A 24,580-nucleotide genomic window follows, 5' to 3' on the forward strand; every position below is an offset into this window, starting at 1 on the left:
AATGTTGTGTTAGTTTCTACTGTACAGCGAAGTGGAGTTCCCTGTGTATACAGCAGGTTCTTATTAGTTATCTATTTTATACATATGTGTATATATGTCAATCCACATTTACTTTTAAAAAGTCTAAATAATGCAGAAATGTACAATGAGCAAAGTAAAAATTTCCCATTTTAAATATGTAAACATTTTTGATGAACGTACACATGTATATATACACCTATATATAAAAATGCACATAGAATTTTACTTAAATGGAATCATACTGTGCAAACTGTTTCATTTGCTTTTAAAACTTAATGACATGTTGTCAGCAGCTTTCCTATCAGTGAATTTTTCCTGTCTGTAATTTTTAATGGTGTCATAGGATCCCATTTTATGTATGGAACATAATTTATTTAACTAGTCCTTGGAATATCTTTTTAGAGTGCACATAATCCATGTGTTTCATAATTTCGTATGCATTCTTAGTCCCTTAAAAAGTGGTAGTTTGGCGGAGGGGAGAGAATGTGAATGAATACAAATGTTAACTCATGACTATCCAAAGACAGCCATAATTCTAGTGGGTAGTATATGCTTATTCATTAGAAAACCACTTTTCCTTGTTCTGCAGTCATCTTTCAAAACCGAAACTCTGCTTTTGGCTTTAATTTGCAAGCTGGGATAAGACTTATAGTGGCATCTGAATAGAGTAGCCACTGTTGTGAGTGAGGTATTAGGCATCAGATCAATGATTTATTATAACAATAATAATGTTTTGACCCTATACTATGTATGTTCCATGCAGTGTGCTAATAATTTTACATGTTATCTAATTTAATATTTGAACAGCCCTGTAGATTAGAAAACTTAATTTTTATAGATAGGAAACTGAGGTCTAGAGAAGCTTAGTCATTAAGGATTTGAGCCCACATCTGTTGAAAGGTGGTATACTCTTAATGCACTATAGTATACTACCTCATAGTCTTTTTTTTAAAATAAATTTTATTTATTTATTTATGGCTGTGTTGGGTCTTCATTGCTGTGCATGGACTTTCTCCAGTTGCGGCGAGCATGGGCTACTCTTTGTTGTGGTGCACGGGCATCGCAGTGGTTTCTCTTGTTGCAGAGCACGGGCTCTAGGCACGTGGCCTTCAGTAGTTGTGGCTCTTGGGCTCAGTAGTTGTGGCTTGCGGGCTCTAGAGTGCAGGCTCAGTAGTTGTGGTGCACGGGCTTAGTTGCTCCGCAGCATATGGGATCTTCCTGGACCAGGGATTGAACCCGTGTCCCCTGCATTGGCAGGCGGATTCTTAGCCACTGAGCCACCAGGGAAGCCCTGAAGTAGTTTGTAAGAGTAGGGTGGTTTTAGATTCTTGAAGAAGGAGAAAAGACCCTTTATGGAACAAAGTATAGAAACATACAGACTGTCAGTGGAAGTAAATTTGTAGATCTGGCTATAGATCAGGGATCTGCAAACTATGGCCTGTTTTTGTACTACCCACGAGTTAAGAATGGTATTTACAGTTTTAAAGGATAGTGAAAATAAAGAATATGTGACAGAGACAGTATGTGGCCTGCAGAGCCTTAAAATATTTACTATCTGGTACTTCACAGAAAGTTTGCTGACTGTTGCTCTAGATCATAGAAATGGGTAGATCTAAAAGAGACCCTCGAAATCATCTATTCTAACCTGTAAAGATATTGATACAACTCTGGCATTTTAGAAATGAGGACTCTGAGTTGGGGAATGACTTTTTTTTAATAATAAGGTATAAATGCTGTTGGAGGTGTTTTATATCTGAGTCATGTAGGCAGCCTATTCACTGATTTATGAAGTCCCTCCACCCAATGTTAACTTTCTTATAAAGGGGCTTCATTTCCATAGTGTTCGTTAATTGAACTTTCATGATAAATAAGTGTTGGAGGGAAGGCCCAGAACAAGAAAGAGGTTGATATACCTATTCATACTGTTTAGAATTCCTTTGTCAATGCACTGCAGTGATTTATAAGACTAACAATAGACATCAAGTTAAAATGTTGAACTCATTACAAATTACTTATTTCATAGAGTTTTGTTATTCTTGCTGCCCACTACAGTCTGCACCCTAAAGCACAATCTTATGAAGTAGGCACTTTTTTTTTTTTTTTTACTTTTATCCTCACTTTGCAAGTTAGAAAATCTCTCTGAAGCACAGTGTGGTTAAGTAACTTGCCCAAGATCACTCAGCTAATAGGAATAGAAATTTGGGACTTAGGCAATCTGTCAGTCTACAGAGACTGTGCTCCTAACTGCAGTGTCACATGAGGTATATGGTAGTATAAGTTAAAAAAATTGATACCACAAAGAGCCTGTCACAACCATATCATTTTATTATGACGCATGTGTATGGCACTCCCCTTTAGGTCAGGTTTAAGTGTTTTATAATTATGCACGCTATCAGCTGCTCCTGCTGTAGCTTTATTTTGAACTCTCAAGGATAAGGATATAACTTAAGCAACTTGTATTTTTATGCAGACTTGTAAAAAAGGCAAAAAAGGCCCAGGAGAAAAGGGCAAAGGTGGAAATGGAGGAGGAAAACCTCCTTCTGGTCCAAACCGAATGAATGGTCATCACCAGCAGAATGGAGTGGAAAACATGATGTTGTTTGAAGTTGTTAAAATGGGCAAGAGTGCTATGCAGGTAATGTTTATTGTGTTCTTCCTGGTTCATTTGTACATTTTGAACTTAAGTGGGTTATATAAAATATATCCCTGATTTTTCTAATTGTGTTTAAAAAATTTTTAATACTGCGTATTAGAAAAAAGCAACAAACTAGTCAGAAAACAAGGGATCTGTCTATTCAGACATAAGACCTTTAAGCTGTGTCTTGAGTCATTTTCTGCTGCATTATTTTCTTTTAATGGCATATAATAAAAAATATGTCAAAAAATATGCTGATGTAAACCCTGACTGTGACATTTCAATTTCCTTTGAGTTTATATAGTGGCTGTTAGAACGTGAAGTTCTTTGCACATACAGAATTCTTGGCTGAGTGACCTAATGTAATCACTGTCCACTTTAGTGAATTCTTTTGATCACTGTTGTCTATTACAAATTTTATTACTTGTGCTGTTTCTTACCAGAGGAGTACAGAGTTGGAGTCATATTCATGTTAAATCATCCTAAATTTGTTTCTTCATAATTTTATGACAGTAGAAGCATTTCAGCTTTACACTGGAGGCTAAACCCATATGGTTTTTAAAAATTGAATCAACACTATACTCAGTATACATGCTTAATGAAATTATTATTTAATTTATAAAAGCTATAGGGAATAGTTTTTTTCCTTCATGGAATTAACTTTCATCTACAAAAGGTGCACATGGATGGTTTAGGGAAGGCTAGTCATTAAATTTTGTTATTAATGAATAACTGAAATGTAAATCTTGATTATAAATATGCATTTATCTAAATATGTATGGTTTTGTAAATAAATTTAAAAATATCAATTGGAACTAATAAGGCACATTTTTTACACGTAAAATGAAAAAGAATTGTTAGCTTTTGAACTATCACCAATTGTATAGTGCAACGTATTTTCTTAAATTTGAATTCACTGTCACTTATCCATATATGGTTAGCTTTCATAGGGTTGTGATTAGGATGTGGATTTTATTTCTTGTTTAATGTTTTAAATGATTATTTTGTGTACACATTTGAAAGAAATAATGTCTTATTATATTACTGTGCTATGGTTTATTTAGTCATTTCCTAATTTAAAAAATTATTCTCCTCTCTGGTTCCCATTTTGGGTTAATTTTATTGAAGGGATAAATTATCTCTGTTAAATTGTATACCATTTCATTACTTTCCTTTTTATATTTATATTATACTTTTCTCTGTAATATTTCTAAGTGGTTAAATGCATTATTTTTTTTCTAATATCTTATCATTTTTGTTAACATCAGAAATCTCAACTTATATCCGCAGCTAATTAGGCTATTCTATTTTTGTCTAGTCTGTAGGGTTTATTTTTTTTAACTTTTTGGCTCATCAGAATTTTTTAATAGAAAATGTGAGGGCTTAGCTTTATATTTCTTTTTGTTAATGGTATCTCAGTGTTTAAAGAGTGAACATTTTTCTTATTTTTGTGTTGCTTATGGTTTGTCATATGTTAAGATTGTACCTCTATGCCATTTGTTTTTCTAAGTGTGATTTCCCGCTTAAAAGCAGTATATCCACAGTATCTCTCCATTGATTTCCCTGAATCATCTCTCCACCTCCAGTTTGTTTTGTGTACTCCCACTTGTGTTATCTTTCTAACACCAAATTTGATCAAGGAAGTCTCCTGTTTACAAACTTCTAAGAGTTCTTCCTTATCTAAAAGTTCCAGCCCAGATTTCCTTATGGCATACTTGCTGTTCTCTAGCCGCCATATGTTCTCTACCCCTAGACCTTTCTTTTTGTTTTTCTTACTGCCTGGAATAGTCTTATTTTTCTCCCTTCCATATCACAGGATTGACTAATTCAAATGTCACTCTTTTTTGGGGAAACATTTTTGGACTCTATCTCCTTCTCCCCTTGAATGTATTTCTTATTCTTCTCTTTCCAGTATAGCACTTAGTATATTGTATTATAGTTATGCACGTGTCTGTATTTGCTTCTAGATTGTTAATTCCTTGATTGGGGACTGTGTATTACTCATTTTTTTGTATCCCCAGGATATCCCTATTTCGGTGATTATGAGTGAGAGTGAATAAGTACAAGACTCACTGTTGGTTTTAAAATAGTTCTTAAATTTTAAGAAAGAAGAAATCATGCATGTGCCCCTAGTTCTATTAGATAATAGATGTTGAATTTTATTGAATGAGTTTTTAGTATATTATTTGATGATTAAAAATTTTAAATATATTTCATTGTGATAGCTTGTATTAGTTTTACTATTTGTATTTTATTTGTATTTATTACAGCAGCCTTATGTAAACTCTAGTATAAACTCTTCTTGATCTTCAAGAATAACTTTTTGATGTGATGTGATTTTTTTGTAAGATTTCATTAAATATTTTTGTATCTTTATTGATGAGAATAGCCCTTGTTCTAGTTATCTATTGCTGCATAACAAACCACCCCAAACTCAGTGATGTAAAAGAACAACCATTTTATTATGCTTAGTGATTCTGTGGATCTAGAATTCAGACAGAGGTAAATAGGGATGTCTCTTCTGTGCTTTCATCCATGATGGCTGGGGTCTTAGCTGAGATAGCTTGAATGCCTGGAGGTGACAAAAACAGTTATGGACTATAATAATCTGGAGACTTCTTTATTCATGTTTGGTACCTAGTCAGTAGTGATTTGAAGGCTGGGCTTAGCTGGAACTGTTACCTGGAGTACCTACAAATGGTCCTTCCACGTGGCTTTGGCTTCTTACAGTATGGCTTCTGAGTTTGGAGAGACTATCCTGAGAGGAAGTATCTAGTTCTGTAGTGCTGCAAGAACCCAATGCAGAAGTTGAATAGCCTTCTATGACCTAATCTTGGAAGCATCATTTCTGCTGCACTCTGTTCTGGAGAAGGGGACATAGACCTCACTTCTTTTTGGGGAGCAATGTCAAACAACTTGGGGCCATGTTTTAAAACTCCCATATCGCATAATATAGTCTCTTGATACTGCCCATATCATATTTGGGGATCATCTTAGGAACATTTCTTTCATAAATTGAGTTGGTTAACATACACAAGCTGCTATAAAATATAGAAAAGGACTGAAATCTAGAAATTAAGCAACATTTTAGAATATGTCCAGTAAATATCTATGAGCAAGGTTATTCTTAAATAATATTTTCTTTTTCTTTTCTTTTTCATGTGATCATATTATCTTTCTTGTACATCAAATTATACATATTTTATTCATTCAGTTCATACCCAAATTCCGTATTTATTGGTATATAACTTAAAACATTTTCCCTCCTGACTTTTCATTTTTTATATTAGCTGTAATTTATCATCTTAATTTTTAAAATTTTGTTTATTTAAAAATTTTTTAATCTGTTTTGTGGTTTCCTCTTTTGTCCATGAAGGAATAAAGTGCTGCTTTTATTTTTTAGTTCTGTTTTTTAAAAAATTGCTATATTGAAATATACTTCACAAACCATAAAATTCACCCTTTTGAAGTGTAAATTCAATGAATTTTAGTATTGCTACATTCACAGAGTTGTGCAGCCATCACCACAATCTAATTTTAGAATTTTTTCAATACCCCAGAAAGAAACCTCGTGCCCATTAGCAGTCACTTAATCCTCACCTGCCCCCAGGTCTAGGCAACCATGAATCTACTTTGTATAAATTTGCTTATTCTGGACATTTCATATAAACGAGGTCATATAAATATATGGTCATTTTTGAGTGGCTTCTTTGACTTAGCGTGTTTTTAAGGTTCATCCATGGTGTGGCATGTATTATAACTTCATTCTTTTTTATTGCCAAATAACATTCCATTGTATGGATATGTCGTGCTTTATTTATCCACTCATCCCTTGATGTATCTGTGGTTTGTTTCCTCTTTTTGGCTGTTGTGAATAATGCTGTTATGAGTATTATTGTACAAATTTTTGTTTGGACATACGTTTTCATTTCTCTTGGGTAATAAATACCTAGGAGTTGAGTTCCAGGGTCATTTAATCCTTTAGCCTTTTGAGGAGCTGCCAAACTGTTTTTACAAAGTGGCAGCACCATTTTACTTTTTTACGAGCAGTGTTTTAGCATTCCATTTCTCCAAATTCTTGCCAGCATTTATTATTGTCTGTACTTTTTATTATAGCCATCTTAGTGGGAGTGAAGTGGTATCTTATTGTGGTTTTGATTTCCATTTCCTTTGTGGCCAGTTACACTGAGCATCTTTGCATGTGCTAAGGGCCATTTGTATATCTTCTGTATAGAACTGTCTATCCCGATCCTTTGCCTATATTTTGAATTGGGTTATTTGGCTTTTTAAAATTTTTGAATTGTAGTTCTTTATATTTTCTGGGCACAAGTTCCGTATCAGATATATGATTTGCAAATATTTTCTCCCATTCTGTGGGTTGTCTTTTCACTTCCTTGATGGAGTCCTTTCAAGAATAAAGTTTTAATTTTGAATAAGTCAAATTTATTTTTTCTTTTGTCTCTTGTGCTTTTGGTCTAATATATAAGAAGGGTTTGCCTAACTCAATGGTTATGAAGATTTACTTCTGTGTTTCATAGGTTTAATTCTTACATTTAGGTATTTGATTGTGTATGATGTGAGAGAGGGTCCAGCTTCATTCTTTTGCATACAGATATCCAGTTGTCCCAGCACCATTTGTTGAAAAGACTAGTCTTTCACTATTGAATTGGGTTGGCATCGTTGTCAAAAATCAAATGACCATCAATCTAAGGGTTTATTACTGGACTCTCAGTTTTATTCCATTAATCTACGTATCTGTCCTTATGCCAGTACTCTACTGTCTTGATTACTGTAGCTTTGTAGTAGGTTTTAAAATCATGAAGTGTGAGTCCTTCAACTTTGTTCTTTTTTCAAGACTGTTGACTATTCTGGATACCTTGCATTACCCTAAGAATTTTAGGATCAACTTTTCGATTTCTGCTAAGAAACCAGCTGGGATTTTGATAGGGGTTGCATTGAGTCTGTAGCTCAGTTTGGAGGGTACTGTCATCTAACAATATTAAGTCTCCAGATCCATGAACTATCCTACTTTCTTTTGATGCTTATTTCTTATTAATATGGGACTATTAGTGCTCACTACAATATTTTAGTCAAATATCAGTATTTTCTAAGATATATATAATATCTATATAGATATCTATAATATCACTAAGAAATTTCAGTTTATAGAATTGGGTCCCATATTTAGTTTTTAGATTCCTTTTAATGCAAAAATGAGGAAGATGGATCATTTATGTACAATCAGGTGATTAATTTACTGAATTTGATTCCATTTTATTGTTTAAATTTAACTTTAAATTTTAGTATACAAGTGTATGTATTTATTGAAATAATGTGATACCACTTAATGTTGAATCTTAACTACTTTAATCTGACTTAATTAACTCTTAGAACGTTAGAAAAAGCTAATGGTTCTTTTCCCCCTCTGCTGTAGTCGGTGGTAGATGATTGGATAGAGTCATACAAGCATGACCGAGATATAGCACTTCTTGACCTCATCAACTTTTTTATTCAGTGTTCAGGCTGTAAAGGTAAGATATTTATTTTGGAAGCAGAATGTTATCAAATGTTCTCTTCTTTTTTGTTTCACCTAAAGATTATTAGCACTTCATGTGGAAACTAATGCCACGATACTGAGTTATTTGCATTATAACCATACAAAATGTATGTAAGGAAAAAAGAGCAAAGAACAAAGAGAGAAAGTCTGTTGAGACTGTTATATTCATATGTGAAAGTTAACTAAAAACTTGGCAATTTTATAATTGTTATGTTACTTTATTAGATATATTTCCCACTTTCAGCATCTGGTTTTAGGAGCAAAGAAATGGATTAAGAATGGAGGAGGAAGATAATGAAGAGATACAGGTTCAAGTGGCAGGGAATTGTAGAGTGTAGGGAGTTAAAAAGTGCCCTGAATAACAGTAAGTAAGTAAGTAAGTAGGTAAGTAAGTAAAACTAAGTAAGTAAGTAAACTAAGGAATTGGTGACATTTACAGGTTTTTTTCCCTAAAAGGTAGAGAAACTGGAGTGGGGAGCGGGGTCTTTTTTAAAGTGTTTATACTTTATTTTAAAAGATTTTGAAGTAAGAGTAGGGAAAATATAAAATGTCTTCCCTGAGACAAAAACATGTAGCACACACATTTGGCCAGGGAGACAAAATTGTGTAAGTTGGGGAGTCATACATCCTGATCTGGATCAGTAAATGAGTTAGTCAAGATCATGGGCAGGTTCTGATTTATTCTGTGTCTCCCTAATACTTGGCCCATCCTTGAAATTCTAGAAGATGCACAGGCTAATAAATGTTACAGAGTTTTCCAAGGGTATTACATTTTTTTAATGAAAATGGCACCAAAAACATGGGCATTAGAAGTTAGGAGGAGGGAAGATTGCCTAAAAGTAGATCTAAAGAATTAAGGTGCTAAAGAATGACTGATTTAATAAACAAATCTGAAAAGAGATCCCAGAAAACAATTTACTTATGTCTACTCCTTTAATTCTACAAAACTTCTTTAAAAATCCTGTCATTGGAATTGGAAAACAAGTAACATTTTAAGAACTGATGCATTTTATGAGGTCGATCACAACTTTCAGTGCAGTCTACATATTAAATGTTATATATGTGAGGCCTGATAGACAAATTTATTAACTTATTGAGTCTATGGTCTTCATAATGCCATTAATATGGCCATTTTTTAGAAATTTTAATGTCTTTAGAGTGCAGAGAGTTGCCTAGTTTACTTCTTAGCTAAAGGTAGCTGTAAATCAGTATTAGAAAATTCTACTGAATCTGCTCAGAGGAAGTGTTGTAGTAATGACAGTATGATGAACCAGATTAACTCCTTAGAAAATGAGATATGTTGATATTATTTTTTTTTTGTCTATGTCCATTCCATCTTTCTGGAGTAGAAGGGTACAAGTACCTGTTTGTGGTGTTATGTAATCAAGGGCAATGTCCTTTCTCTTTAGATTCTTTGAAAATGGAAGGTTGATTGCAGAACAAGTGAACAGGTGCCAGAAATAATTTAATGAGTTGAAATTCTAATTTTTATATTCAGTCTTACCTATTATACCATAGTTTGATCAGTTTTAGTTTCCTAACTAGGCTTCTGAATTGCAGTTTTAAAACAAAGCCGTAGTCAGAGCACTTCCCTTTATCAGATACATTCCTTTTCTGGCATCACTGTATTTATAAATCAGGAGCTTGCCCATTAAACATTTGGACATACCTTGTCACAAACAAGGTTGTGAAAATTTTTAAAAATTGAAGGTGTTGAAAACTTAGGTAGATTTAAACACTGCTATAATATTTATTTTAGAAGCAAGGAAGCTCCATAAAGAGGAATTTACCATGTAATCAAAGTTAAGGTCATTAAGTACTTACAAAACATACTCAAAAATATTTTGGTAGAATTCTTTTATAAATGAATTAGAAACATGCTTAAGTATATACAGTGTACCTTTTCCTGTGGATTTAGGACTGTTATTATGAGCATCAGTTATTTTACTGTAGTTATGCCTTCTGAAGTATTGAGGTATGTGGAGAGATGTTTGGCCCTACACTGAATGGCTCCAGACTGCTCTGTGGTTGGTGATTCTGTGGCCAGTTGTTTCCTTCTTTCTTTCCTGGTCAGCTGTCACTTTTCAGTTTACCAGTTTTTAAAGCAGTCTTGCTTCATGTCCCCCACACTTTTAAGGCAGTGGGAGCTGGCCTGATGTCCTGATGGCTCCTTTACACCTGCCTCAGGAGTTATTATATGCATGGAGTTTGTGACAGCTATTTTGTTTTCTGCTTATATTTGGGTTTATGGCTGTTATATGGTCTATGAGATGAGAGGAGGAGCTTTAGAAGTTTGTCAAAATGTATGCAATATGTTTACTTTGAGATTTATTTATATATAAATGCTTATTTCGTAGAAATTATTTCAGGGATTGAGTTACTTGTCCTTCTCTAGCACTGCCACATTTACAGTACCTGGGTATAAAGTATGAAAAGGTTCTGGAGATCCATGGCTCTAGATATAAATTAAAAACCTCTCAAAAGGTTTTTGAGAATGTGCTTCTTTAGTCAGGGAAATCATGCTTTCTTTCAAATTTGTTAATATTTTTAAACAATCATTTGATTTTTTAATGTGGTAAGTAAGGGCTCTTTCACAGTACCAGTAGAAATTGATCTCATCTGGGGCTGGGCAGCAAGATGTAGACTAATAATCTCATACAAATTATTTAACTTCTTTTTGCCTTAGCATCGGTTTCCTCATCTGTAAAGCCAGGATTATAGTACCTCCTATATAGGCTTGTTGCCAGGGCTGAAGAGGCTGGTGCATACGCGGCTCAATGGATGTTAGTTCCTATTCTACTCCTGCTGGTTTTGTTACGCTACTGGAAGGTCTTCAGATTGCATGCCCATAGAGAAGGGAGCTCACATAGCAGTTGTTCTTTTCAGATTTGGGGTTGGAAAGAGAGTATGATGTTCTATTGTTGTTTTTAAATTTATATGCACACACACATGTGTGTGCATATATAAAATAGAGCTTGGTCAATTGAAATATATCTAACTTTTATAATAAATCTCATATTCCTGTACCAAGACATTCTTTTATTTTTAAATTAAAAAAATTTTTTTGTTTGGCTGTACCGTGCTGCATGTAGGATCTTAGTTCCCCAACCAGGGATCGAACCTGTGCCCTCTGCATTGAGCGTGTGGAGTCTTAACCACTGGACTGCCAGGGAAGCCCCAAGACATTCTTTTAGATGTTACTATATTTATGGTATTCATAGTGATTAGACTGGCAAAGAATAAATAATCTAGCATTAGAAATGTGGTTTAGGAAATTCACTTTTTACATTTTTTCTTTTTTTAAAAAATATCTGACACCCCATCAGTGGAAATTCATGTATGACTTCTTCTTGCATTGTCTCCTACTCATAACTTTTTCCTAGAAACCCCTTTTTTGATATTTGACCTATACCTGGCTAACTTTTACTACCTTTTTTTTTTGAAATACAGTTGATTTACAGTGTTAATTTCAGGTGTACAGCAAAGTGGTACAGTTATACTACTTGTAATGTGCATCCTTTCTCCTTGCCTCTTCCATACTCCTTTAAAACTCTAAATGTCCTTATAAGAAACACCTGCTTATCCAGATCTTTTTTTTTTTTTTTTGTCTGAGCTATAGCCTTTCTTGGCTTTTCAACTCATTTGGGCATTTATTATGTACTAACTTTAATACTTTATTTTTCCCTTTCTCTCTGCTCCCTGCCCCCCCCCCCCGTTATTCTTTGTTTAAACTTACAACTAGATTACAGGCTTCTGGATGAGCAGGAACTACAGCTTACTACTTATGTTTATTTGAAGCCCTTTGAGGGGATGATGGGATGTAGTTGCCTTACATATTGTTGTACTTAATAAAGAAACCTGGCTAAAGTGAAGTCTTCCTATTACTCTTTCCCTTATTTTCTTCAGGTTCATCCTCAAGGTTTTAAATGTTACCCTGGATGCTGCCTCATGCTTGATGACATATGCTTTATATTAAAGGGTCTTAGTCATTCTATGCATGAGTAAAGTTAAGTCAAGTAGAAATGGCTAAGGCTGATTGTTCTAGGAAAAAAAGATACCTGTCAGAAGTGTGGGGCTGTTTTCTTGTATATGTTGATAATGGCATTTGTGCTTTATAGGGTTGAGTAACATGGTAAAGATCAAGTGCTATTGAAGTACACCTTATTGTGCGATTGTAGACATTTTAGTGTTAGAGATGGACTTAGAAGTTATTTTTTAAATTTACCATTAACTTCTTACACTTGCAAATTTCAGGTGTTGTCACAGCAGAAATGTTTAGACATATGCAGAACTCTGAAATAATTCGAAAAATGACTGAAGAGTTTGATGAGGTAAGTTATTACCCTAAATGTTATGATAATTTTATGCATCTTGATCTTGATTTACTCTTCAGAGTATTAAATTCTGAATATTAGTGTTGTGGGTAAGAGCTTTGGCAGTAGAAATCCAATCAAATGATGGCCATGTGACCTTGGGCAAGTTGTCTTAGCATCAGTTTCATCATCTGTAAAATGGAGCTAAAAATACTTATAAGGCTGTTACGAAAATTGAATGCAGTAATGTTTGAAAAATTCCTTAGCATTTTACAATGCCTGGCATATAGTAAGAACTTAATAAATGGTAGCTGTTTTTATTTGTCAAAAAATTAAAATTTCAAGTAAGAATAAAATTAAGTGCCTACAAACATACCTTAGAATGTTGTAGAAGGAAGATTTGATAAATACTTGGGGAACCAGGTGCAAGCTTAGGCAAAGGAAAATACATATATACATATATATGTATAAAATTGTTTTAAGTCTTATTTATGTTTCAAATATGAGTAGTAAGAACAATACAAATCCATAATAAGTAGTAGCTTAGACTTTAGTTGATCCTTTATCACGGTGATGTCTTTGAAGTATTGTTGCCAATAAAGACATATTTAGATTTACTATAATATAAACTCCTTCAGGACAGGGATTTTTGTTTGTTTTGTTCACAGCTGTATTCCAGCACCAGTAGTTTTACTCTTTAAAGCTTTTCACCATGAATTTTCAAGTAGAAAGCCTTGTCTCATTTGAGTTTTATTTGATGTTTTTTGTTTTTTTTTTGCTTACTCAGATGAAGGAGCTTTCAACTATCATTCTAAAAGATAGACAAGAGTTGTTAAAATGGCTTTGATGATCACTAAGTGCTATTAATCAGTCTCTAATTGAGATATAATTATGAGGAATGGTATTATTTTAACTTTCTGATATTAAATGTTTTAGTGAGAACTTTCTTTCTTCTAAACAGCTATTTGAAACAAGAATCCTGAAATAAGATTTGAAAATATCAGCAAACCAAGTTGCTAACAGCAATTAAGATGACACTTTTCAATATAGCACTAAATGAGCCAATCAGAAAATGTGGAAGAAAACCTTTTTGTGGAGTATTAGGACCTTATTCTCAGATGAGACATAGTTCAACTTGTTTATGGCATGACTTAAAATTTTAAAAAATGTATGGCTCTAACGACAAAATTTAATTGTTAAAAATTTTACTAAATCATACTGATAAAATGACCTTAAGTTTCTAGGACATTCTTGTCAGAAACTCTTACTTTTAGAGGTTCTGTGTAGTATTGATCTCTGTTTTTATCTTTATGACTTGCTTGTTTTTAATGATTTATGGAGGACCTCAGTGTATCTTCATTGGTGAATGCCCCATCTTATATATAGGAGTACTTGAGTACCTGTCTTTCCAGGTCATTCTAGCTACATTTCCATTTTTTAAAAAAATATCTCATTGTTTACATCTGCTGACTATTTGATGTCCTGAAGCTAATGAAAACATACATTGTAATCCTTCGATTATTTATAACTCATACATCAATCCATTAGACTGGCTGAGAATGTGATTTCATCATTTTGAATCCATTAAAACATATAACTTTGGTTTGATGTTGGTTTGGTTTTGTTTTAAAGAAATTTAGTAACCGTATCTTTGCTTATCAGAATAATGTTTTGTTTGATGGGAGAGGCTTTTTATTTTGGTATGTAATTGGTATATGTTTTCATTGGTTAGAGTGAATTCAGAATATCCATTTTGTTTTTTTAAAAGATTTATTATTTATGTATTTATTTATTTAGGGCTGCATTGGGTCTTAGTTGCAGCATGCGGGATCTTTGTTGAGGCACGTGGGATCTTAATTTGCGGCTCACGGGCTTCTCTTTAGTTGTGGAGCGTGGATTCCAGAGTACGTGGGCTCTGTAGTTTGCGGCATGCGGGCTCTCTAGTTGAGGCGCGAGTTCAGTAGTTGTGGCTCATGGGCTTAGTTTACCCCATGGCATATGGTATCCCAGTTCCCTGTCTAGGGATCGAACCTGTGTCCCCTGCATATTGTAAGGCGGATTCTTTACCACTGGACTACTGGGGAAGTCCCATCCATTTTGATCTTAAATAAAAGAGATGTGTCCAAAGGTACCTCTACCTTTGTATATTAATTCTCCTGCCTACTTTGAGGATTTATTATAGAAGAAAGATGAGATAAAGGAGTCTTTCTTTAAAAAATAAATTTGTTTATTTATTTATATTTTATTTTCGGCCGCATTGGGTCTTCATTGCTGCGCACGGGCTTTCTCTAGTTGCGGCAAGCGGGGGCTACTCTTCGTTGCGGTGTGCGGGTTTCTCATTGCGGTGGCTTCTCTTGTTGCAGAGCATGGGCTCTAGGCGTGTGGACTTAAGTAGTTGTGGCACGTGGGCTCAGTAGTCGTGGCTTGCGGGCTCCAGAGCACAGGCTCAGTAGTTGTGGCGCACGGGCTTAGTTGCTCCGTGGCATGTGAGATCTTCTCGGACCAGGGCTCGAACCTGTGTCCCCTGCATTGGCAGCCGGATTCTTAACCACTGCACCACCAGGGAGGTCCGATAAAGGAGTCTTTTCAGCTTCTGCCTAGGGTATTTGAAAAAAAAAGTAAAAGTTTATTAAGTCATGTGTTTTAAATGAAATTGCTGTTTAAAATTTCTGTTTTAGGATAGTGGAGATTATCCACTTACCATGGCTGGTCCTCAGTGGAAGAAGTTCAAATCCAGTTTCTGTGAATTCATTGGCGTATTAGTACGGCAGTGTCAATATAGTATCATATATGATGAGTACATGATGGATACGGTCATTTCACTTCTTACAGGATTGTCTGACTCACAAGTCAGAGCATTTCGACACACAAGCACCCTGGCAGGTCAGTATTTAGAAATATTTTCTGTGCATTTTCTTAGGTTAGAGATGAAAATGATTTTCATTAAAAGAAATGAAATAATGGTGACAAATTAATTTTATTTATTAAGTAGCCCCTAAGAGGACACTCTCCCCTCTCCTTCAACCCTCACGAATTACTGGGAATGGAGTGATATCTTCAGTTTTGATTTTCTGAAGGCATAATTAATTTTCTTGTGGTAAACCTACTTGTTTCCTATCCACCTCTTCTCCCTTTCTGTGGCATAGTGATCTATTGGGTTCTTGAAATATGTTTTATCAAGGAAGGTATTGACAGCAAATTTGGGGAACAGTCATTTTGGATATGTAGTTCTAAATGACTTTTATGCATAGTCTCTGCTAGCATAGTCCCTCCTGGTATGATGGTCACTATAGGATGATGCTTATTTAATCACACCACAAAAAGTTGATTTTTCTTACGCTTCTGAGTAACTCTAGGCTGAGTCAGATTCTTTGCTCTTTAAATTTTAATGAAATGAGTTACATTTTTAAGGCTCACATGATTAATTCTAGGACAGTGGTTTTTAGTGTTGATGTTGATAAAATGTTCTGGTTTCTCTTTTGTGCTGAAAGTACTATTATTGAATATGTGCTTTTTGGTTTGAGTTTGAATAAATCAACTAGGCATTAATTGTTACTATAGTATTCTAAGCCTTAATGATAGAATATTTTGATTTCTACAAAAATGTTTCTTTCTCTAAGTGTGGGGATGTTTTTTCCTTTAGAATATTTCCCCAGAGAATTAAAGCTATGATTAAAGATGTACTTCTGCTCAGCCCTCCATTTAAAAAAGAATAAAATGCATACAGTCAACCTGTAGGTTTTGCTTTTAGATTTGAGGTCACAAAATATGAATGTGATCTTGCTCTGTGAATTTAGGTAGCTTTGATGTTAAGAACTTGGAACAGTTAAAGTAAATTAAAACATATATAATGGGGTAAGGTGGGTAATTTTAGATCAGAATGACAAACTGGTTTGCTGAAGGTGTGGAATAGCTCAGAAGATTGGGAATCTCTTTTAAAGAGAGCCAATAGCCACAAATTAAGGTTTAGTTTTGTGGTGTTCTATCACGCAGTGAACCAGGTGTGAGACATAGTCTGGACTAAGCTATATTAAGCATAAAGTGTTCAGATATTTCAACTAATAAGTTTGAAATCACAGGCAGTGAGTCTTGTCTCAGTAGCAAGAGTTCAGTAACAGAAGGTAGAGATCTGGAGGAACTCTGATAAAAAGCACTTTATTGAGTGATATTTTACTCTTTGTACTTTTGACTTTTTATCTAGATCTGTCCTTCATAATCGCACCATTGTCTTTATGATGATATGTAATAGAGTAAAATTAAAGGAAATCAAGTACTGATAAAACTGTTCAACATTTCTACACACTGTACTTTGATAAAAAGCACTTAAGTTCCCTCCCCCTTTGGTTACTGGATAGCTAAATGACTGCTGTATGAATCAAAATTTATTTAGAAGGTGAATCATGGTCTCTGGAAAAGGTCATTGTAGGAGACATATATATCATAGTATAGTGGGATTTGAGCATAGTCTAGAGTCAGATTACCTAGTTTTGAATCTTGGTTTAACTATGTATATGAACTGTGTAGTCTGAGGCAGATTTCTTAATCTCCCTGAGCTTCAGGTTCTTCATGAATGAAATGAGGATAATACTTAACTTTGAGGGCTGTTGTAAGGATTAGGAGTTAATCCATGAAAAGTATTTAGCATAGGTAACTGACATACAGTAAGTATTCAATACACATTAGCTGTTGTTTTACTATTGTTGTTGTCATTTGTAGCAGCTATATTTTTCTTTTCTGTTAGAAGCGGAACAGCCCATCTTGTTTTTAATTTCTCTTAAATTGATCTTAACTTGTAAATTTTTGTGTCTGTGAGACTAAGTTCAACATTTTCCATTTAAAAATAGCTATGAAGTTGATGACAGCTTTGGTGAATGTGGCACTAAATCTTAGCATTAATATGGATAATACACAAAGACAATATGAGGCAGAACGGAATAAAATGATTGGAAAGCGAGCCAATGAGAGGCTAGAACTCCTGCTACAGAAGCGGAAAGAGGTACGTACACTTTTGCACTGAATATTTAAGCTATTAATCTGTAACTAACTTGGTCACCATTAATTATGATATAACTTTGCTAGTTCATCAGATAAATTTTTTTGAAAAATTTAAACAACATGTTTCAGGTTGTTTATACATCTAACTTATTTTTGTTGATTATTCATGCCAACAGTACCTTCTGTGTATATATTCTTTCTATGTGGACTAGGATTAAGAGTTCAAGGCTTCACATAAGGAGTCCTGGGCCAGTCTGACAAGCTGCTTAATGCTTTAGTGTTGTTCATCTCTACTGTGAAAATATCTCTCCTAACTGCCTCCGTCAGCTTATTGTCAGGATGAAATGAGATTTCACTTACGTAAAGTCACTTTGAAAAATAACTTATAAGCTATTTATGCTGTCATAATCTGTGTTTTTGGTTTTTTTATAGTGTAAGAGGCACTTGGTTAACATTAATGACCACCAAATTCAACTTTGAATGAGGAAAATATATTTTTTCAGTTTTATGCTAAATAATAATAAATAAAATCTTTCGATGTTGTGTATTTTGGTCGTTGTTGTTGTTGTCTCCCCTGCCCCCATGCCGTGCGGCTTGTGGGATCTTAGTTTCCTGACCAGGGATTGAACCCAGGCCCTGGCAATGAAAGCGCCGAGTCCTAACCACTGGACCGCCAGGGAATTCCCTTGATGTTGTGTTTTTGATTTAAATTCCTCCTTCATTGGTGATGTAATATTTTACTATCTGATATTGGGGGTGTTTATTTTTATTTCTAATAGGCAAAGTCTGCTGTTTCAGAAATACTAGTAATGCAGTTGAGTTAAAATATTTGCCGTGGTATTCCATAAATTACTTACTTGATTTTGACATTTTTTTGGGGGTAGTGGTAACTATAATTTAAAAGTTGGTTATTTCTGAGATAGCCAATAACTTTTTTAAATGCCCCCTGCTCAAGAGAAGCCAGAAAAATCTTGCCCACATTTCCACCATGCCTAAACTCATCTTTTTCACGTACGGTTGACCCTTGAACAATACAGGTTTGAACTGTGCAAATCCATTGATACTTGGATTTTTTTCAGTAGTAAATATTACAGTACTTACGTGATCCACGGTTGGTTGAATCTTTGGTTGTGGAACCTTGTATGTGGAGAAACTGTGGATACAGAGAAACTGCATATACGGAGGGCCGACTATAAGTTTTATTTGGATTTTCAACTGTGTGGAGGGTCAGCGTCCCTAGCCCCTGCGTTGTTCACGGGTCAACTGTAGTTGAAATGAAGAATTGACCTTTTTGCCCCTTAACTTAGTTAATAAATTGCATTGGATGCTTTATTAGATGAACATAATGCATGAAATTATGGCCTGATTCTAAGATTCTGAACATAGAATGAGTGTATATAGGTAAAAAGGGGTTTTGAGTTTAAAATTCTTGTACAAATATAAGATATTAATACTTCTAGCGTGGGTTTAGTTTTTAAACATGTTGAAAGACCACCTGTGCCTTTGACTGTGCTAATTAATACAAGTGCATGCCCTTGTTAGCATTATTTGGAAATGTGAGATTATATTCATGAAAAGAAAAAAAAACATTTTACAGAAACATAGAACATAATCTAAAAGCTAATTAATACTTAGCGTGTGAAAGATTTTCCTTGTACTTCTCAAGCTCTGAAACAATTTTCTCTTAACTCTCAAGCTCTGAGTTGAAAATATATGGGAGTAAATAAGTCAACCCAGATTTGAAATGTTTAGTTGGTTATTTCAAGTGAGCCTTGTTTCCCTCAAAAATATTTAGCAGGGAGACAAATTTTTTGCCAAGTTATTTTACTCAAATCGTTTTTGTTCTTTGAGCAGGCACTAGTTAACATGACTTATTTTTCAGATGCTACAGACCAAGATAATGAAACATTGTTATGCTCTTTTGATTATATGTTATATAATATGTATTATAATAAACTACATAACAGATTTCTTTATGTACATTTATACAATGAAAATATGTGACCATTTAAAAAATTAGTCTACCAGCTAAAATTAAAAACCAAGTACAAATATTCCAGGTATCAAGGGACTGTGGCTACCTGATAGACAACAGATGTTAGTTTTTGTATGTGGACACTTTTCGTTTAGTGGAATTAAGAATTGGGTGCTCGCTTCGGCAGCACATATACTAAAGTTGGAATGAGAAGATTAGCATGGCCCCTGCGCAAGGATGACACGCAAATTCGTGAAGTGTTCCATATTTTTGTTGTAAAGCAGAAACTGACACACCACTGTAAAGCAATTATACTCCAATAAAGATGTTAAAAAAAAAAAGAAATTGGGTGTAATAACCAAAACACCGGAGAAACCTGCATTTGTGTTTGTAACAACTTTTAGATGTCCTTTTGGTTCTCTTCCATTACAATTGAAAAGAAATGATGTGTTCTTTTCAGCTTCAAGAAAATCAAGATGAAATAGAAAATATGATGAATGCAATATTTAAGGGAGTGTTTGTACATAGATACCGGTAAGTCAGGGCAGTTTTTTTAATGTAACTCTTACCCTGTTCAAGTTTGGATATTTAGTGGTTTAGGTAATATAAATTTAGTGGAAATCATGTTAGAGTAAGATCAGTGTTAGAATCTAAGCTCTTCCACTGATTGAGACACTCTATGCAAGTTACTTAACTGCTCTCAACTTTGTTTTCTATCTGAAAATGGGGTAATGTTGTGCTTGACTTGTAGATGCCCAGAAAATGGAAGCTACTGCTGTTATTAGGAGTCAGGGTACAGAATACTTAATTGATTTTGGAGGTACTATGTTAGTAGAGACTGTACGTTCTGATTCCTGACTCTTTCCTCTTCCATTTGAATATTAGTGGGAAAAGCTGGATAGATTTAAGTGAGATGTTTCCCTTATTTTGAATGAGTAGAGGAAAGAAATAGGTAATCTTACCACCATTTCTGCTGTAACCTATTCTTTAAATGTTGGTGGCATGTTTATTTAACTTCTCCGTCATTTCCTTAACTTGGCAGTTATTGAATCAGGTTAATACTTCCTTTGTAATATCCCTTTGTCTATTCTTACCTTTTTATTTCTGTTGTCACCATTACCTTAGTCTGTTCCCTCGTCATTCTCATGCCTAGAGATAATTGCAGTTGTCTTAAAATGTTCTTTTGTTGCATCATTCTTCTGCTCAAAAGCCTTGAATGACTTACCATTACCTACAGGATGAATTCAAAATAATTTAGTCTGACGTTCAAATCCAAATTGAGCTTGGCCTCAATATTAGGTGTAACTAATTCTCACCCGGAAAACATTATCTAACCAGACTAGTGTTCCTGCTGTCTGAACACACCATGCCCAGGAGGTGTGAACAAAGGCTGGGGTATGGCATGGTATAAAAGGTGGGGATTGGATTCTGTTTGTAGGTTTATTTAACTTTAAATATTTATATGGTGATAATTATGCTTTGACAACTAGACTGTAAGCTCTTGGCATTCGGGGGCCATGCTTCAATTCTACATTTAAATCCCCAGTAATACTTAAGGTAGTGGTATATTCATAGTAGGTATGGAGTATTTGGTGCTGCTTAAATAAACCACAAGTCCTGTGGTATACTGGCACTAATATGCATAATTTTCCTTCCTCCGTGCAGGGATGCAATAGCTGAAATCCGAGCTATTTGCATTGAAGAAATTGGCATTTGGATGAAAATGTATAGTGATGCCTTTCTTAATGACAGTTATTTAAAATATGTTGGTTGGACTATGCATGATAAGGTAAGATATGCCTTATAGACTGCTTTTCTTTTTACACATAGGCATAGCTATCTGCTGCTCTCATTCATAGTGACTTATCTGCATATAGGTAAAACTGGGAGCACATTCCTATAGGCCTCTCTCCTTTATTCTTTTCTGTCCGCTCCATGAAAATATGGTCTCTATCACATAAAGTCCCCTAGTTTTTTGAATCTTGGTGACTGATTTAGCCTTCAATCTTGAAACAATTTTTGTACTGAAACAATTGGATCATGTAGGCGATGGTGGTAGTGGTGAGACATTTCTTAGAGCAGTAAGAAGAATTCTTACTCTGTTAATATGTAAGTGCTCTATACATTTTAAAATTTCTTTAATTTTGATTCTCTTGATAAACATGTATCTTAGCCAGATTATAAGTTACAACTTGACTTCTGACCTTTTTTATTTTTTTTTAATTAATCTACCTTTCTCTTAGTCTGCCTCTTCACAAGCCTTGAAGTTCTTTGTATATATTCCTTACAAATACTAATTTCTATAAAGGAAAACTTACTGTGAAATATGCTACTATCGTCTTTCACAATAGTATTGCTCTGAAAAAATTTTCATTTGACCCACAGCAGTAGTAACCCCAAAGGTATTTAGTTTTAAATGTTTATGTATTGATTCCTATTTTTGCATTATCAAAGATGAGAGTTTCCGAAGAAATGCTATTGTATAGAGCATATTTAAAGTAGAAAATATTGTAAGTATCTTGAATGTTCAGGTTGAAAATATGCAGAGTTTTAATGCATTTTCTCCTCTTGTTTCATTCAGCAAGGTGAGGTAAGACTCAAATGTCTCACGGCTCTACAAGGGCTTTATTATAACAAAGAGCTTAATTCCAAACTGGAGCTATTTACCAGTCGGTTCAAGGTTAGTATTACTCTAAGTATTTAAAAATTATCTGTTATTTGCAAGTATTTTTTCTGGCTTTCCCTTTAAGAATATTTTAATTATTTTTGTCCTTAGGATAGAATTGTGTCTATGACCCTTGACAAAGAATATGATGTTGCAGTACAAGCAATAAAATTACTCACTCTTGTTTTACAGTAAGTATGTTTTTTAAAAAATATTTATTTGGCTGCCCTAGGTCTTAGTTGCGGCATGTGGGATCTTTTAGTTGTGGCATGCAGGCTCTTAGTTGTAACATGCATGTAGCATCTAGTTCCCTGACCAGGGATCGAACCCGGGCTCCCTGCATTGGGAGTGCGGAGTCTTAACTGCCTGACCACCAGGGAAGTCCAACAGTAAGTATGTATTTATTGCATATTGCTAATGTCTAGTTATCTAAATAATACATTAGAATACTTGGTTTAAATTTATCTAGATCTAAACTTTAATAACTTGGGGTTTTACAGCAAGAAGTTTAATTTTTTCATGTAAAGTTGAGAAAACAGGAAGAGAGAACCATTGGACTAGAAAATTCTGAGCTAGGAATTCATGTGTTCTCATTCTCTTGACTAGTTTCCTTTCAATTTTACTGTCTCTAGATGCTCTTGAAATAAAGTTAAACACTTGAATGTGTTAAATATGCCTATCATATTTTGTCACTATTATTTTTTTAAGATTTTATTTATTGTTTATTTATCTTATTTATTTTTGGCTGTGTTGGGTCTTAGTTGCAGCATGCAGGATCTTTGTTGAGGCATTTGGGATCTTTCGTTTCAGTGCGTGGGCTTTAATTGTGGCTTGCGGGTTTTCTCTCTCTAGTTGTGGCGCGCAGGCTCCAGGGTGCGTGGGCTCTGTAGGTGTGGCGCACGGGTTCCAGAGTGCATGGGTTCTGTAGTTTGCGGCACGCGGGCTCTAGTTGAGGTGCGAGAGCTCAGTAGTTGTGGTGTGCTCGTTGCCCCTTGGCATGTGGGATCTTAGTTCCCTGACCAGGGAGCAAACCTGTGTCCCCTGCATTGTAAGGCAGATTCTTTACCACTGGACCACCAGGGAAGTCCCTTGTCACACTTTCAGAAATTAGTATTTACTGAAACTTATCTGTAAACAATCTGAATTTAAAACGTATTCTATTATGTTAAAATGTAAAAGTGATAGAATTAACTTTTTTCTTTTTAAAAAGGTGTGGTGATATATACAAGATTTACCATTTAAACATATTTAAGAGTACAGATCAGTGGAATTAAGTACATTCATATTGTTGTGCAGCCATCAGCGTTATCCATCTCCAGAACCTTTTTTATCTTCCCATACTGATACTCTGTAGACGACTGCCAAGTGTGATTTTAAGTCATATTGTCTACTCTTTATCTCTGAATTTGATTATTTTAGGTACCTCATATAAGTGGAATTATACAATATTTGCCCTTTTGTAGCAGGCTTATTTCACTTAGCATAATGTCTTCAGAGTTTATCCATGTTAGGTTATGTATCGGAATTTTATTCCTTTTTGAGACTCAGTATATTCCATTGTATGTATAACACATTTTATTTATTCATTCATCTATTAATGGACGTTTAGGTTGTTAACATGATCCAAATAATTGCAAAAGGGCCTTTTCAAAAAAAAATCATAGCATGCTAATTCTGATACTCATATGTATGGGAAAGTCATCATGTAAGAGTAGCCAGCAAAATTCTGATTAAAAACTAATGAGAGACGACTACCCGGTATGATTTTAAGTCGCTATATTGTAAAACCACAGTAACTTTTATTATTATTAATTTAAAAAATTGAAGTATAGTTGATTTACAGTGTTGTGTTAATTTCAGGTGTACAGCACAGTGTTTCGGTTATACATATATATAGTAGGTCCTTGCTGGTTATCTATTTTATACATAGCAGTGTGTATATGTTAATCCCAAACTCCTAATTTATCCCTCCCTACCCCTACCATAGTAACTTTTAAATTTTGGCACTAGTATGTGAATAGACAAATCAGTGGCACAGAATAAAGAATAGAGACAAACTTAAATGCATCCAGGAACCTAGTGTAGGGTAAGGGTTGTTTCCTGTCAGAAAATAAATGGTTTTGTGACACTTAGGTTCTATTTGGGGGGAAATTAAATTGGATTCATATTTCGACCTTATATAGAAATGATTTCCAGGTGGATGAAATGTTTAAATGTAGATAAATGAGACCATTAAAGTGCTAGATGAAAACTTAGGGGAAGATTAAACATTTATATTTTATATGTAAACTGAGCAGTGTCTTTCTGAGCATGACATAAAACCTAGACATTAAAAAATACTGAATTTTAACTACATGAAAAACTAGAAGAAAAAAAAGTAGAAATGTGTATATGACATAAAATATAAACAAACTCAGAA

At 34.4% G+C, this 24,580-nt stretch overlaps 1 protein-coding gene and 1 pseudogene across 5 annotated transcripts in view; both read left to right on the forward strand.

Annotated features, from left to right (window-relative positions):
- STAG2 (stromal antigen 2) overlaps positions 1 to 24,580 on the forward strand; it is a 116,400-nt gene that overhangs the window by 45,295 nt on the left and 46,525 nt on the right. For all 5 annotated transcript variants that reach the window (XM_029240288.1, XM_029240292.1, XM_029240290.1 and 2 more), the window contains exons 4-12: positions 2,492 to 2,656; positions 8,091 to 8,187; positions 12,468 to 12,544; positions 15,205 to 15,409; positions 17,371 to 17,522; positions 19,957 to 20,030; positions 21,162 to 21,285; positions 22,078 to 22,176; positions 22,273 to 22,352. In XM_029240288.1, the coding sequence (XP_029096121.1) occupies positions 2,492 to 2,656; positions 8,091 to 8,187; positions 12,468 to 12,544; positions 15,205 to 15,409; positions 17,371 to 17,522; positions 19,957 to 20,030; positions 21,162 to 21,285; positions 22,078 to 22,176; positions 22,273 to 22,352 (1,073 nt within the window). The remainder of the gene's footprint in view (positions 1 to 2,491; positions 2,657 to 8,090; positions 8,188 to 12,467; positions 12,545 to 15,204; positions 15,410 to 17,370; positions 17,523 to 19,956; positions 20,031 to 21,161; positions 21,286 to 22,077; positions 22,177 to 22,272; positions 22,353 to 24,580) is intronic.
- LOC114906701 lies at positions 19,668 to 19,768 on the forward strand (annotated as a pseudogene).

Source organism: Monodon monoceros, unplaced genomic scaffold (assembly GCF_005190385.1).
Source record: "Monodon monoceros isolate NGI ecotype Baffin Bay Population unplaced genomic scaffold, NGI_Narwhal_1 Super_Scaffold_22, whole genome shotgun sequence".
Taxonomy (NCBI): Eukaryota; Metazoa; Chordata; class Mammalia; order Artiodactyla; family Monodontidae; genus Monodon; species Monodon monoceros.